Here is a 17,170-nt window from a genome sequence, read left to right as displayed (position 1 = left end):
GTGTGTTTATACATATTGTCAGAATTATACTTACAAACTAAAGAGCAAGGAAAACTACACTTACATTTCATTCTGTTGTGTGCTGTTTATTTTCCAGGTTGCGATATCAGCAGTGAGTTCAATTCTGAAGCAGCTTAAGAGACCTCACAAGAAAGTGGCAGTGAATCCATATGACATTTCTGAGCTCAAAAGCTCCCTACAGTTATGTGAGTACTCCAAAAAACAAGAAATAAAAAATGAGTACATAATCTCACTAGTTGGACGGACAATTGCATGGCGGTTCAGTGCTGTAAATATTGTCTTCTATTGTTTATAAGGTAATGATGTTGGTCTAAGATGTTTGATGGCTGGAGACAGGCCTGATAACCAGTGGCTGCAGTATGACAGCAGCAGATTGCCGTGCTCCCAGCAGGACTGGAATGAATGCTGCTTTATCGAGAAAACCCACTGGGGTTATTCCACATGGCCACGGTACACGCATATACAATTTATATATTGAATGAGGACTAAAGCTGTTCTAAAGGCAAAGGATGGTCATATGTGTAGTGTCAAGAACATTATACATTTTGATATGAGACTAATCTTAGAAACCTTGTCTGTGCAAAGCTGTAGCCATGACCATGTAAATTGGTTAATACTGGTAACTTTTCCACATTGATACCAAGTAGGGATGTGATGTAACTATTCATAAATAAAGTCATGGAACAAAACTCCACCCACAAGAATTACATCAGCTGCACTTAATTAGCATAAAACGTATCTGTTCTGAACAATTGTACCACTGTTAAAAGGACAATTTAGATTAAATTCACAGCTGAAATAATGTACGTTTTTGTACATAAGAATTCATATAAGCTCTTTAATAGGCAGAGAAGCTTCACATTTTTGCCTTTTAAAACCTTTGGTGCTCAGATGCCGTTTAACCCTTTAAGCTCTGAGGGTATTTTTTAAAGACTTCCTGTTTCAGTGGCATATCCCAAATTAAAGGCTTATAACGTGACAAAAACACAAGGCGGGTCAAGTGTTTGGTATCATTGTAAAGAAAACTTATCACATTTTTTAATGATATAAAAAAAACAAATTCTGATTTGTTTTGTTCCAATGATGTCAACTGTAACTGAGTAAAACATTTTGTTGATACAAAAAATCAATCAAAAGTTATAGCATTACAAAAATAATTTACCTTAGTGTCCAAAAATGTCTCCAAGTGTCCAAATGCCTCAAGCAAATAAAACATAATAATTGTACATAAGAATGAATTATACATGCAAACACAACAATGACGAAAGGTTTACATAGCATGCAGACATGATTTTAGGGATTTCACAGAATGAGTTTCATTCTGTGCCATCTGAGCCATCGAGTCTGTGTCATGTATTTGGCGCCATCTCCTGGTGGCCATGTGTAACAGTCACCAATCACATGTCTTTCTGCTCAAATATGGGTGACTTTTTGCACTGATTTGAACCCAGTCTGATTGTTTTAGCATTCCATGATGCTACATAGTTTCTGATGATGTCATCTGATCCAGGAATGCTAACGTGTTTTCAGTCAGATTGCAAGATGCCAGATAGCCAGATGCTGTATGCACTGTGTACATTGTGCTTCTTGTCAATTATCTAATGACCTATGCATCCGATTACCTTGTGTGTGTGTGGGCTTGTTTGAAAGATAATCGACGACTCTAAGTAATAATGTTACATTTTATGTTCTGTTTATTTTTCGTGAAGATATAAGTGAAAATGCGGCATATTGGCAACACTGGTTCACATGAAACATAAATGTCAAAGCCATTACTTGCTATATTTTTGTCTGAGTAAAACAAAGGCTGGTTGTATTCTACTTTTTCAGGGCTTTCCAACAACATGTTACACATGGCTATTTGATGAGATTGATGATTTTACTGATTACAATAATATGTACAGTGCAAAATTTGTAATCAATTATCAAAATGGAACACTTCTGATTTGTCTGCAAATTTCAAAGCACTTGTTATGTTTTGGTCATAATGCCTACATGCATTGTGAAGCAGAGCTTTTAAGCTTTCAAATGATACCTATTTTGCATTGGTCAAGACTGTAGTTTTTAATATTTTGATAAAATAAAATAATTCTCACGGGCCCGTCCCATCCTTGCTTAAAGGGTTTAAAAAAACACTAAAAGTTTTGTGAAAGCAAATGGAATCTGAGCTGCTTTGGATTCATATTGCATCAACTAGTTTAATCATTGGATTATAAAAACTTTTTGTATGTCATGATTTGTTGGGGGGGGGTTTTCTCTCTCTTTTTAGGAAGCTGATGCTCTATGCCCCTCCTGAGGAACAGCCCAAACAGGGCAAAACAAGAGAAGAGATGAATGAGGTAAGCAAATATTCAAACCTACCGACTTACATCCAACCAAAAACTCAATAGGCACTCTGATCTCTTTGACCAGTCAGTTTTTTTTTTCTCATCATAATTTCAGTTCTTAATTTTAAATTGGCTTTTAACCTTATTTTTTAGGTTTGTTTATGCCTGTTTTCTGTATTGTAGAGTGAACAGATCGTATACGATCATTTCTTAGACCAGTTGTTTATAGATCAGCTCATCCAGTATTTATCTCTGGAGCACAGGAAGGGGAAAGATAAATTCAGCTCACGACGATTTAGCCTCTTTAAGGTAAGAGTTTTTAATGACACAGAGCTAAACTATATTTTTTTAAACCCAGTGACAGTGATGAAATGTAGACTGTATTCCAAGTTTATAAGGCAAGTCTTTAGCCCTGTTCACACTTACTCAAATGCCAGATTTTCTCTGAAAAAGGTTTGCCTTATACCTTATAAATGCTTTTAGGAACTTATAATACAGTATTTTCACCTCGAACAATATCTTTTTGTTATAAAAGGGTATTTTCCGTCACTTTGATGATGCGTTCCTCCCATTGCTGAAGCCTCATATGGAGCGTCTGGTTACAGATTCCAATGATAGCACACAGTGCTGTGTGGCTGAGATCATCTCTGGACTAATCAGGGGCTCCAAACACTGGAGCTACAGCAAGGTACACATACACATACACATGCACATAAACCTTATAGATTCTATACATTTAAACACAATTAAATGGATAGGGGTCAGCAGTGACAGCATTGTCTTCTGTTTAGTGGTGGTGATGCATGCCTGATAAACACTTGAACTTGACTCTGTATGTATGTGTTTGTTACAGGTGGAAAAACTGTGGGCTCTACTCTGTCCACTTCTCCGTACGGCCCTCTCCAAAATTACCGTAGAGACATATTCTGACTGGGGCACTTGCATCGCCACTGCCTGTGTAAGTATACCTCTGTCTTTCTCTCTTGAACACGTTCTCCCTTTTTATCAGGGTTAGGTCTGTTCACCTGCAATCACTGTGTTGAAATCTGAGCCATTGTAGCCAAGTACATTCAAAATAATTTATGAAATAAAAATCTAGATAAAGATAATGAATGCATGTCAAAAATGTCCACTAAATAAACTCAAGGAAGAATCATATTTAATTTATAATAAAATAAATATAATTTATATGCACCAATACTCTAAGAATTTTTTTTACCTACATATATTTTTAGAAAACATTTTTTTTTTTTTATGAATAGGGTGTGCAAAACCTCACCTTATATTTTGGAACCCAGATTAATATTATTTATTATTGTTAAGTCAAGCTTATTATTATAATATGATATTGAATTATTATTGTTTTGAGGATTTTTTTAATACAGTATTTCTTTCATATTTACTTCACCTGGAGCTTTTACTTTGGCACACGTTGATAGTGTGATACTGTGTTGCCTTTTTAGATTTTTAATAATATCTTTAAGCGGGTTCAAATTTTCGGAATTGCGTGAATGGGTTAACCTGCAGCACTTTGCCTTCACAATGCATGTAAACCGCTCCAAGACGGCTCGTAACAGCAGCATAACCTCGCATGAACACAAAATAACGCGTCACCGTCACCAGACATCCGGGGCCCCACGCAATTGCATGGTTGCGTGGTGGTTAACACCACTACTGTGTCTGTGATCGTCATAGTACATAAAGTCTAAGACAATTTTTTACATTCTATAAATAGATTTAAAGATAACTATTGGCCGATTTATCGGTTATCGGCATTTTCCACCACCTTAGTTATTGGTATTGGCAAATTCCATGATCGGTCGACCTCTACCTGAAACAACTTAAAAATAGCTGCACATGTTACAGCTATTAACTCTTGTTATCATCTGTTGTTACATCATCTGTATCTACTATCAACTGATGAAATCTTGCCACTCCTTACTTGTGGGTCAACAGACAATGAGAATTCCAAATGTATCCGTTGGTTGTGATTGTGTGCACTAACTCGTACGTAAATTAGGCTAATGACTGAAAATGTGTGAAAATATTGCCCAAAATTTTATAAACTTGTGTGTATGTGGTACAGGAGAGCCGAGACCCAAGAAAGCTACACTGGCTGTTTGAGATGTTAATGGAATCACCAGTCACTGGAGAAGGAGGCTCTTTTGTGGACACTTGGTATGACATCACCGTCACTACATACAACACTTCAAAATGTCTTTAAAGAGTAATGAACAATTTTTGTGTTGAAGTTGAATGTAATGCATGAAAATGCATAAACATTTTCCAAATTCCAAAAATGGGTACAATGTACCTCTCTCTCTCTCTCTCTCTCTCTCTCCAGTCGTCTGTATGTTCTGCAGGGAGGTCTTGCTCAGCAGGAGTGGAGAGTCCCAGAGCTGCTTCACAGGTTACTGCAGTGCCTGGAGCCCAAACTCACTCAGGTCTACAAGAATGTACGGGAAAGCATCGGCAGGTATGTGCTTAAACATGCACATGCACCCTAAATGCCATTTGTACATAAACATCACAACAAAGCAGCCTGAAGTCTTTCTGCTCTGATCTCTCAGTGTGCTCACCTACATCTTCATGATCGATGTGAATCTGCCTCACACTCGTCCCACCATGTCCCCGCGCATCGGAGAGTTCACAGAGCGTGTGCTGGCCAGACTCAAGCCATTAATGGAGGGAGAGGAAGAGATCCAGAACCATGTGGTTGAAGAGAATATTGAAGGAGACCAAGATGAGAGGACACAGGCCATCAAATTACTCAAAACCGGTATGTTTTATCGTATATTTGTGTGCATGTAAGCTTGTTTGAGAAAATACAAGAATGTGTGCATAAGTTCTTGTTTTCCAGAACTATGTGGTTTCATTGAGACTGAAAAGTTTCCAGTTTACAACAGAGTAACAACAGTGATTTTGTGTGTGTTAGTGTTAAAGTGGCTAATAATCAGTGCTGGACGCTCCTTCTCTTCTGCTGTCCCAGAACAGCTGCGCCTCCTTCCTCTCCTCTTTAAAGTGAGTGCCATTTTTGTCTTATATCTTCCTCAATTGCATGGAACAATATATTTAAAGGGATAGTTCACCCAAAAACGAAAATTATCTTATCATTTACTCACACTTATGCCATCTAAGATGTGTTTGACTATTTCTTCTGCTTATCACAAACGAACATTTTTAGAAGAATATCTCAGCTCTGTAGGTCCATACAATGCAAGTGAATGGTGGCCAGAACTTTGAAGCTCCAAAAAGGAGATAAAGTCAGCATAAAAGTGTAGGACTCCAGTGGTTTAATCAATGTCATCTGAAGCAATCCAGTTGGTTTTGGGTGAGAACAGACCACAATATAACTCCTTTTTCACTGTACATCTTGCATTGCAATCTCTAGGCACGATCCTGATTTCAAGCTTGATTACACTTCCTAGTGCTTGACGCATGCGCAGAGTGCTAGATGGCGCTATAGGAAGTGTAATCGAGCTTGAAATCATGATCACCAAGGACACTGTGAAAGCAGAGGAGCAGAGAAAGTGAATGATCGTGAAATAGACTTTGAGCCTCTTAGTGATGGGACCACCAGGCGCCGCTCGTTCATAGACTGCAGAGAGCGAGTTGGAGCATAGACCTGAAGAAGTGAATTGAAGAAGGAGGGTACGGTTCCATTGGCTGGCTATGGGTAGCCAGTGGAGTGAAATCAAGAGTGAGGTGACATTGGCCCTTTTTGGCTGATTGAAGACCAGACACGCTGCTGCATTCTGAACCATCTGCAGTGGCTTAATTGTGTTAGCTGGAAGGCCAGCCAACAGAGAATTGCAGTAGTCCAGTATTGAAATGACCAGAGCTTGGACCAGGAGCTGTGCAGCATATTCAGACAGGAAAGGTCTGATTTTCCTGATGTTGTAAAGCATGAATCTGCAAGACCGGGAGGTCGATGAGATGTGTGCAGTGAAATTTAGCTGGTCATCTACCACCACTTCTAGGTTCCGGGCTGTTCTGGTTGGTGTTAGTGTAGTTGAACCAAGATGAAAAGTAAGGTTTTGGTTAACAGATGGGTTGGCTGGGATCCCGAGGAGTTCTATCATGGCAAGGTTGAGCTTAAGGTGTCGTTCCTTCATCCAGGCCGAAATTGTCTGAGAGGCAGGCAGAGATATGAGATATTCTTCTAAAATCTTTGATTGTGTCCAGCAGATGAAAGAAAGTCATGCACATCTGGGATGGCATGAGAGTGAATAAATGTTGAGAATTTTCATTTTTGGGTGAACTAACCCATTAGACACTGAAAATGTAATCATTTACTTACCCTTATGTTGTTCCAAACCTGTATGACTTTTTTTTTTTTTTTTTTTTTTTGTGAAAACAAAAGGCAGAATGGGACTGAAAGCCTCAGTCACCATTCACTTTCATTGCATCTTTTGTCCATAAAATGAATGTGAATAGTGACTAAGGCTGTCAGTCCCTAACTTTCTATGTAACATCTCCCTTTTGTGTTCGGCAGATTAAAGAATGTCATACGAGTTTGGAACAACAAATGGTTGCTAACAACAATATATACATTTATAAATGCCAACAGAATTTTCATTTTGGGGGGAACTATACTTTCAAGCCTCTCTCTCTCTCTGTCTTTCCAGATTGCTCCTGTAGAGAATGACGACAGTTATGATGAGATGAAGATAGACGCTAAGACCTGTCTGTCTCTCATGTCTCAGGGGCTGCTGTACTCCGAACAGATCCCACAAGTCCTCAGTGCACTGGAAGAGGTGATTGTACAGTGCTCACAAACACGTATACTAACATAGGCATTGTTTATAACATCTGTCCTAACATACACTATATTGCCAAAAGTATTCGCTCACCCATCCAAATAATTGAATTCAGGTGTTCCAATCACTTCCATGGCCACAGGTGTATAAAATGAAGCACCTAGGCATGCAGACTGCTTCTACAAACATTTGTGAAAGAATGGGCCGCTCTCAGGAGCTTAGTGAATTCCAGCGTGCTACTGTGATAGGATGCCACCTGTGCAACAAGTCCAGTCGTGAAATTTCCTCACTACTAAATATTCCACAGTCAACTGTCAGTGGTATTATAACAAAGTGGAAGCGATTGGGAATGACAGCAACTCAGCCACGAAGTGGTAGGCCACGTAAAATGACAGAGCGGGGTCAGCGGATGCTGAGGCGCATAGTCCGCAGAGGTCGCCAACTTTCTGCAGAGTCAATCGCTACAGACCTCCAAAGTTCAGGTGGCCTTCAGATTAGCTCAAGAACAGTGCGTAGAGAGCTTCATGGAATGGGTTTCCATGGCCGAGCAGCTGCATCCAAGCCATACATCACCAAGTGCAATGCAAAGCATCGGATGCAGTGGTGTAAAGCACGCCACCATTGGACTCTAGAGCAGTGGAGACGCATTCTCTGGAGTGACGAATCACGCTTCTCCATCTGACAATCTGATGGACGAGTCTGGGTTTGGCAGTTGCCAGGAGAACGGTACTTGTCTGACTGCATTGTGCCAACTGTGAAGTTTGGTGGAGGGGGGATTATGGTGTGGGGTTGTTTTTCAGGAGCTGGGCTTGGCCCCTTAGTTCCAGTGAAAGGAACTCTGAATGCTTCAGCATACCAAGAGATTTTGGACAATTCCATGCTCCCAACATTGTGGGAACAGTTTGGGGATGGCCCCTTCCTGTTCCAACATGACTGCGCACCAGTGCACAAAGCAAGGTCCATAAAGACATGGATGAGCAAGTTTGGTGTGGAAGAACTTGACTGGCCTGCACAGAGTCCTGACCTCAACCCGATAGAGCACCTTTGGGATGAATTAGAGCGAAGACTGCGAGCCAGGCCTTCTCGTCCAACATCAGTGTCTGACCTCACAAATGCGCTTCTGGAAGAATGGTCAAAAATTCCCATAAACACACTCCTAAACACACTTGTGGAAAGCCTTCCCAGAAGAGTTGAAGCTGTTATAGCTGCAAAAGGTGGGCCGACATCATATTAAACCCTATGGATTAAGAATGGGATGTCACTTAAGTTCACATGCGTCTAAAGGCAGATGAGCGAATACTTTTGGCAATATAGTGTACGTCTCGAGTGATCTGATCACAAATGAACAGCTTGTTAGGGCTACACTGCTAAACAGAAGGGTGAACACTTCACAAATGAGTCATGTCTCTCACCTACAAAGATGGTGTAATGTGCGATCTGACCAGGTGATGGTGCTGTGTTGTAACAGATCTCAAGGAGCAGCTCATGGCACGCACGTTACACAGTTCTCACCTACCTGCAGATTATGGTGTTCTACAATCTCTTCACTTTCCTCAGTGATGCCAAGGCCATCAGTGACGTAAGAGCGCTGGTGCTACGCCTGCTGGAGGATGAACAACTGGAGGTGTGTGCATACACCTACATACACACTTACACACACAGGTTTGTTTCACTGTATTTCTGAGGATGTTGACTTCTTTTGTATTTAAATTAAGCAAATTATATTTTCTGCACTCTAAATCAACACCTAAGGCATTATTTGTACTTATTTATGAACCTTTATTATTTGCGAGGACATTTTTAAACATTTTGCCCTCCCAAGTGTTGAAAAAACAAATGCACAGACACACACATAGATACACAACCAGAATAATTTTCTGCACAAGGGGCTGTTTACACAGGGTGCATTTTGTGCGTTTAAAAACTCAGAGGCGCAGCACAGCCGAAGGGAACAGAGTGCAGGCATGTCAAGGCATGCTTTTAAAAGTTGAACTGGACACTGAGTCTTAAAGCTGTAGTATGTAATTTCCGCAACACTAGTGCCACCAAATGGAATTTCAAAAATTAACATTCTGTTTCAAAACAGCATTCTGAATATGCCCTGTCAATGGCTTAATTCTAGCTGTCTCTGCATATTAAGCTGGGATAGGAGAAAATATTTTAACACAGAAAAAGTTACATACTTCAGCTTTAAAAATGTGGCACTCATGCTGTTGTTATGCAATAATGCTAGACCGATATATCTGCTGATATTTGGCCATTTTGTGATAATCGGCATCGGCCGATAACCATGTTCGCTTTGCTGATTAACAGAAGTGTTATCGACCCCTTGTGACAGTTTCAAAATCGACCAATAGATTTGTAAAACCTTTCTGTTTTCAAGGTTTTTGTTTTGTTTTTTTCAAGTTCAAGTGAATAGTGTTTAAATATTGTATAAAATAAGTGTTCGTTTCAATTAAAACATTGATTTTCTGTTGTTAAATTGTATTATTTATATTAGCATTTCTATCGGTCATCGATATTGATATCTGTATTGGCATCGGACATTGAAAAACCTTTATCGGTCGATCACCAGTGATAATTTACATACAATCTACAAGCAAATTCTTTCTGTTTGTGTTGCCTATTCACACTAAAATGTACACATATAACTTACAGACAATGCAAAGCTCAGACACACTGCTTGTGCTTATTGCTGTACTCTAGACAAATCTACACAATTGTCCTTGAGCTCTGAGTCTGTTCCTACTGATTTCATTTCCAGAATATGTGCATATTAACATCCATTTAAGACATTTTACGTTTGACCCCAGTGAATTAAGCCTGATCACTGTTAAGTATCATATACCTGATCAAATCCTCAAGCAAAGCAGCTGTTTGTGTGTTTATTCAAGTCTTTCAGGAGGAAGGTCTAAGCTGAACCAACTACAAATAAGTATGACCAACTGTTCATGTGTGTTTGAGTGTAATCGCTAAGGTTAAATGTGTCGAAGGGCAATTATGTAAGCCACTGTGGTGAAAGAGTTCTTTCTTTTCAATGATGTAGCACTCTTGTTTTCCTTTCTTCTCTCTTTCGCTTTCTTTTCTTCTATCCCTCTTACTGTTACCATAGCAACTCCCAGGTGCAGCAGTTTTCTGTTTCCATGGTGATAGATGTTCAAATTTCCAGAGAGGACAGGAAGGGGAGAGAAGAGGCTAAAGGGAGAGTAGAATAGGGTTGCGAGTGGAAGAAAACCACTTTTAATCATATAGCCTATTAAAGGTGGAGTACGTCAATTTAATCCAATACACTTTTTGTCAAATTCCATGAATATCTCTTCACTGTCCACTAACAGTCCGCAGTAAGTAAGTAAGCAGATGGTCCCATCAGTAAATGGGAAAATAAACAAAGTGGATCAGACCGATCCACACAACACTATTGCGCGTGCATGAATTTGGGAGGCGGAGCTTCTGTAGGAGCACCGAATGGAGAGGTGTGTTTGTTTGGCTGTTGAGTTCAAATATCAACAGTCTTTCTCAGAAATTGCTTACTCCACCTTTAAATGACAGTACCTTTGGATTCCATGTGTTAATGTTGCATAGGACCCCTTGCCTGCTGATGTAATAAAGTCAGTCAGGTGATCATTGCTATCAGAATGACACAGTGACTGTGTACCATGGTTAAGAATAACAGCAGATGAGCCAAAATAACAAGATTTCAGCACTTCAACAATGGCCACATGGAATCAGCGCCCATAGAACTTCACTGATTTCCAGAATTGGAGCACTCTTCATTCACAAAGTTCTACACATCCCTCACCACTTACATGTGTGTTTAAAGAAATATTCCGGGTTTGATACAAATTAGCCTCAATCAAAAGCATTTGTGACCATGTTGATTGCCACAAAAATTTATTTTGACTTGTCCCTCCATTTCTTTAAAAAAAAAAAAGCAAAAATCTGGGTTACAGTGAGGCACTTACAATGGAAGTAAATGTGGCCAATCCTTAAACATTAAAATACTCACTGTTTCAAAAGTATAAGCGCAAGATGTAAAAATATGCATTAACATGATTTTAGTGTGATAAAATTGATTATTAACCTTTTCCGTTTACAGTTGTATGCAATTTTACAACTTCCTTGGCATGACGACGTAACGCTGTAAACCCTAAAACCCAAAAAATGTCAATTTTACTTTACAGCTCAAATAATAAATGACTTTTAACAGAAGAATTAATGTAAGTGCTTTTATAAAATTATAAACTTCACATTTCTGCCTTTTTAAACCCTACAAAAATTGGCACCATTCACTTCTATTGTGTCTCACTGACCTCAAATTTTGCTGCTGCTTTTTTTCTTTTTTTTATGAAAAGGAGAGGTCAGCATAAATGCTGTCAGTTGTGCTTAACTTGTATTGAACTTGGAATGTTCCAATTATTATATATTTTGGGTAATTTTATTGTGCTTTCAGCTACTAATAAGAGTGTAGTTCCCCTTCTGTCACTCACTCGACGTTGTGTCGATGTAGTGACACTAGGGGTCACTCTTGAGAGCCCCGATCACCTCAGATCTTTGAGAAAATGCCAATGAGAATTGGCGAGTGGAATTTGCATGCCACTCCCCTGGACATATGGGTATAAAAGGGAGCTGGAATGCAGGATTCATTCAGATTTTTTCTACGGAGCCGAGCGTTTGTACTATCGGCGAGCTGAATACTACTGCTGTTCCATTCACCTCTTAAGAAGCGTATGCTGTTGGATATACGGCGCATTTCCAGCGGCTTTCTCTCCTTCTGCACGATGAGTGCAGATTTCGCCCCTGGGTGCCTTGACAGCACTAAAAGAGTGTATATTCCTGCTAAAGAGTATATTTTCTCTATTAGAGCACACACATTGACGTTGAACGTCTTTTTAAAGATGCCTTTCCGTCTTTGTGTGATTCCTGGATGCGTTCATTATCTCTCCACTTCCGACGGCCATGGGCGCTGCCTCACGTGTCTGGGCAGCGATCACACTGAGGCAGCGTTTGTGGATGGTTCATGTTCTCATTGCGAGGATATGACCATGGCAACGTTGCGGTCGCGGCTTTCCTTATTCTGAGAGAAGGCCACTCTAGCTGCCCCCCATGCTGTGCCTTCTACCCACGGGTGTGAGGCCGGCCTGGCTGGTTTTGGAGGCGATTTGGTGAGTTCAATGGGTGTGGTCTCGCCGGGTAATTCCCCGTGGACCTCCCGTTCCCCAGCACGCTCGTTTGCTCCTGTCCAGTTCCAAAATGAGACCAGCCCACCTCATGGCTGGCTTGAGGTCTCTTTCGGGGCCCGCAAGCAGGATGAGTCTTCGATTGCTGCATCGGAGAGAGCACTGGCGATGTCGGATGCCGAGGACTCGACTGGGCTGCCACCTTCGGGTCTGCCCGCCCAGTCTGAGGCCGACACAGAGCTGACAGCCATGCTTGCCCGGGCCACCGCGAGTATCGGGTTGGACTGGAACCCTCCAGCCTCCCCTGAGCGCTCGTGGCTTGATGATTGGTTCCTGGGTTCGGGGCGCCGCTCACAGCCACACCCCAGTTCCTTTCTTCCCGGAGGTGCATGACGATGAGTAGAATATATAAATTGCCAAGGCGGCATACATTCATGTCACAACTTGCCCGCCATCTCCTCCTCTGGAGTCAGCAGAGTTCCCTGACGGGAGCCCCCCTCGGGTCAGATGCGCTGGCACACAGCTGGCCCCGGGGGCTGCGCAAATACGCATTTCCCCCAGTGAGCCTTCTTGCACAGACCCCGTGCAAGGTCAGGGAGGACAAGGAACAAGTCACCCTCGCGGCCCCATACTGGCCCACTCAGACTTGGTTCTCGGACCTCACGCTCCTCGCTAAAGCACCTCCCTGGTGTATTCCCCTGAGAAAGGACCTTCTTTCTCAGGGACGGGGCACCCTCTGGCATCCGCGCCCAGACCTCTGGAATCTCCATGTATGGCCCCTGGACGGGACGTGGAAGGTCTAAGCGGTCTACCACCAGCAGTCATAGACACGATCATTCAGTCCAGAGCTCCCTCTACCAGGCAGCTTTATGCCCTAAAGTGGCGATTATTCACGAATCCGCTCTCACTACCCTCGACGGCGGGGCTATCCACGGGTACACGGAGGTCCCTCAGGTGGATCAGGCGGTTGCGATTCACCTGTGCCCACAAAATGGCGCCACCTGGCGGGATCGTCCGGTGCTTCCCTCCAGAGCCTGTAGGACTGCGTCGTCTCTGGCGGCCAAAGCCTACAGTGCCGCTGGACCATGGCCCTCCTGTAGATACACCAGGCCAAGGCACTGAAAGAACTGCACGTGGATAGTCCTGATCCCAATGTGCTGCAGGAGCTGCGTTCGGCGACTGACCGAAGACCCCCAGAGATGCGCAGTCGGATCAGTGCACTCATTTCTGCAGGAGAGGCTGGAGAGGCGGCTGTCTCCCTCCACTTTGAAGGTTTATGTAGCCGCTATAGCGGCTCACCATGACGCAGTCGACGGTAAGTCCCTTGGACAGCACAACCTGATCATCAGGTTCCTCAAATGTGCCCGGAGGCTTAATCCTCCAAGGCCATGCCTCTTCCCCTCATGGGATCTCACCGTGGTCCTCCTGGGCCTTCGGAGAACCCCATTTAAGCCATTAGACTTAGTCGAGCTGAAAGCCCTCCCCTTAAAGATGGCCCTCCTGATTGTGCTCACCTCCATCAAGAGGGTAGGGGACTTGCAAGCGTTCTCTGTCAGCGACACTTGCCTGGAGTTCGGTCTGGCAGATTCTCACGTGATCCTGAGACCCCGACCGAGCTATGTGCCCAAGGTTCCCACGACCCCCTTTAGGGATCAGGTGGTGAACCTGCAAGCGCTGCTCCGGGAGGAGGCAGACCCAGCCCTGTCGTTGCTGTGTCCGGTGTGTGTTTTGCGCACCTACTTGTATCACACGCAGAGCTTTAGATGCTCTGAGCAGCTCTTTGTCTGCTTTGGTGGACAGCGGAAAGGGAATGCCGTCTCCAAACAGAGGCTTGCCCACTGGATCGTGGACGCCATTGCATTGGCCTACCAGACCCAGGCCATGCCCGCCCACTTGCGGGTTCGAGCACACTCTACAAGGAGTGTGGCGTCCTCGTTGGCACTGGCCAATGGCACCTCTTTAGCAGACATCTGCAGAGCAGCGGGCTGGGCAACACCCAATACTTTTGCGAGATTTTACAATCTCCGGGTTGAGCCGGTTTCGTCCCGTGTTCTTTCATGTACGAACAGGTAGAGTTCGGTAATACAGAACAGCTGGCCGGGTGTATCGCTTGCGTATAGCGACTTTCCCCTCCCCTTAGGCAAAAACGTGCGCTTTTACCCCCAGTTGAGTTCACGAAGTCGTGGACCCTGGATGTCCTTCCTCCCTAGCCCTATGGTTCGCGAACTCGGTGGAGGAGTTCGCAGCCAGCCCCACTACAGGGTCTAATATGCCCTGTACTGGGATAGGTGCTCCACAGGTGCTGTTAACTCCGGTAACCCCTGTGATGTATATTCCGTGTACGGTCTCCCTGTTGGCGGACCCGCATCTCCCTTGGGCAGAGCTCTCTCTGCCCCCGGTCACTGTGTTTGTAGAGTCCCCCCCCCAACCTTTTTTCGTGGCGGGACCTACCACTGCGCCTCTTCCATGTGCGGCTGCCACATGTCGACTTCCCCTTTTGGGCAGGATGTGGTCTCCGTGGGGTCTTTTCCCCCTGAAAGAATAGGAAAAGAAAAGAACACCTTCCCCTATGCGTATGATAGCGTTAGATGGCCCCCAGCTGGCGTAGCCTGCTCCCATGCTAGTTACGTCGCTTCCCCCCCTCAGGGATGTGGGGAACTACATGATGTCTTTTGGGGTGTTGGGGGAGGTTACGTGCAGTCTGATGCACCTGCTATTATGCACACAGCAGCTTGCTTTCACCTGCATCGGCAGTTCGCGTAACACGGTTCAGCTGTTGTGGCATTTTTCCATAGGGACCCCTAGTTTCACTACATCGACACAATGTCGAGTGAGTGACAGAAGGGGAACGTCTCGGTTACTGTCGTAACCTCCGTTCCCTGATGGAGGGAACGAGACATTGTGTCCCTCTTGCCACAATACTGTACTAGCCGCTGAAATAGCTGGGACCGTGTCTCGGCTCCTCAGCACAAAACCTGAATGAATCCTGCATTCCAGCTCCCTTTTATACCCTTATGTCCGGGGTAGTGGCATGCAAATTCCACTGCCAATTCTCATTGGCCTTTTCTCAAAGATCTGAGGTGATCAGGGCTCTCAAGAGCGACCTCTAGTGTCACTACATCGACACAACGTCTCGTTCCCTCCATCAGGGAACGGAGGTTACGACAGTAACCGAGACGTTTTCTCAGCTCTGTATAATACATTTGACCATGTTAACATGCCGATACATTCAACAGAATTCTGCACATTTTCTCCCAAAATCTGCACAGAAATTGCTGAAAAGTAAGCAGACCAACTATGCAGAATTGTATTTTACAGAATTGCATTAATGCTGAGTCAGCTTGCTAAATTTGCTTTTGGTCTTTTTTCAGCATGACTGGAGTGCTACTCTGGAACACTGTGTTGTGTACTGTGATACAGATTGCATTGTTCTGCTATTTGACAAATTTCCTTGGCTTCTTTTCTTCATTCCCATCTGTACTTTATTTTAAGAAAAGTTCTCACACAGAAGACCCCATCCCCACCCTTTGGATAACTGTCTGAATTTTTGGCCTCAAGGTTTTAGCTTGAACTGTACACATTAGTTTCTTTTTCTTTCCTTATTTCTCTCTTTCTCTGTATTTTAGGTTCGGGAGATGGCCGCCACCACTCTAAGTGGATTTCTGCAGTGTAATTTTCTCAGTATTGATGTACCCATGCAGGCACACTTTGAGTCCCTGAGCAAGACCCGTCTGCCCAAGCGCAATAGGAGAGAGCTGGGATCAGTGGTGGACACTATCCCTTCTGCTGGTAACATGTACACTTTTGTACAGTATATATATATATATTTATATAAAATATTAATGGGGTTAATGTGGCCACTTTTTGTCATTGAGATGAACGGCAATGGCCCAATTTACCTTAAATCACCCCATGTGTATTGTTATATATTATGTAAATAATTCTACCTGAATTTGTTACTATATCTGTAGACCTAGTGCGGCGACATGCAGGTGTGTTAGGTCTGAGTGCCTGCATCCTGTCCAGCCCGTATGATGTGCCCACCTGGATGCCCCAGATTCTGATGGACCTGAGTGCCCACCTCAGTGACACACAGCCCATAGAGGTCAGCTCTCTCTCACTCTCTCATTTACTTGTATGTTCTCAGTGTGGAGAGAAGGGGGTTTAGATGAGCAGTTGCAGCTGATTACAGTAGTCAGGCAGTCCAGGCTTTGACTGCTTTGAAGGTCAAAGCCAAATGTAATCTTTGCAGCTGCAAGAGGCCAGTGTTGAAACTTGAGCGAAGATGTGACATTTGATTGTTTCTGGAGGTTCGATATGACTCAAACAGCTGTATTTTTGATGCACTCAAGGAAAAGAACAACTGAGGTAGACTAGCAAAAAAAGTGCAATAGTTATAAGATAACTTGAGCTAAACCGAAGGCTGTGTGGTATAGGGGTCAACAAAGGGTAATTATTGGTTTTGTTTTAGAGCATAAAGCAATAGGACTAGACGGTTGCCTTAGATCTGGTCAGCAAAGGTCAGATACTTATGAAGGATGACTCATAGGTTTTAATGCACCTAAAGGCAACAATTGTGGGAAGAGTTAAAATAGTTGTTGACTGTGGGAAAGACAAGTTTAGTCTGAGGTCAAGAGAAACCATCCTTGTTGCATCCTTGTTTCTTTTTCCCTGTCTTATCTGTTTGTATATATTTGCACTTTCTCTAGATGACTGTGAAGAAAACACTCTCTGATTTCCGTCGCACTCATCATGATAACTGGCAGGAACACAAACAGAAGTTCACAGATGACCAGCTGCTGGTGCTCACAGATCTGCTGGTGTCCCCTTGTTACTATGCCTAGGTCTGCTATAAATACACACACAGGCTCTGTTCCACAACCTA

General features: G+C 43.2%; 1 protein-coding gene across 1 annotated transcript in view; it reads left to right on the top strand.

Moving 5' to 3' along the window:
* Positions 1-17,170, top strand: part of LOC127411860 (proteasome activator complex subunit 4A-like) — a 45,940-nt gene that overhangs the window by 26,435 nt on the left and 2,335 nt on the right. The window contains exons 32-46 of the mRNA XM_051647697.1: positions 98-206; positions 318-471; positions 2,291-2,360; positions 2,532-2,657; positions 2,884-3,036; positions 3,202-3,306; positions 4,435-4,526; positions 4,693-4,824; positions 4,919-5,127; positions 5,284-5,369; positions 6,977-7,105; positions 8,577-8,732; positions 15,912-16,074; positions 16,257-16,390; positions 16,995-17,129. Coding sequence (XP_051503657.1) covers positions 98-206; positions 318-471; positions 2,291-2,360; positions 2,532-2,657; positions 2,884-3,036; positions 3,202-3,306; positions 4,435-4,526; positions 4,693-4,824; positions 4,919-5,127; positions 5,284-5,369; positions 6,977-7,105; positions 8,577-8,732; positions 15,912-16,074; positions 16,257-16,390; positions 16,995-17,129 — 1,953 coding nt within the window. The remainder of the gene's footprint in view (positions 1-97; positions 207-317; positions 472-2,290; positions 2,361-2,531; positions 2,658-2,883; positions 3,037-3,201; positions 3,307-4,434; positions 4,527-4,692; positions 4,825-4,918; positions 5,128-5,283; positions 5,370-6,976; positions 7,106-8,576; positions 8,733-15,911; positions 16,075-16,256; positions 16,391-16,994; positions 17,130-17,170) is intronic.

Source organism: Myxocyprinus asiaticus, chromosome 21, assembly GCF_019703515.2.
Source record: "Myxocyprinus asiaticus isolate MX2 ecotype Aquarium Trade chromosome 21, UBuf_Myxa_2, whole genome shotgun sequence".
Lineage (NCBI taxonomy): Eukaryota > Metazoa > Chordata > Actinopteri > Cypriniformes > Catostomidae > Myxocyprinus > Myxocyprinus asiaticus.
Note: the sequence above shows the minus strand (reverse complement) of the source record. Positions and strands in the feature narration are given on the sequence as shown.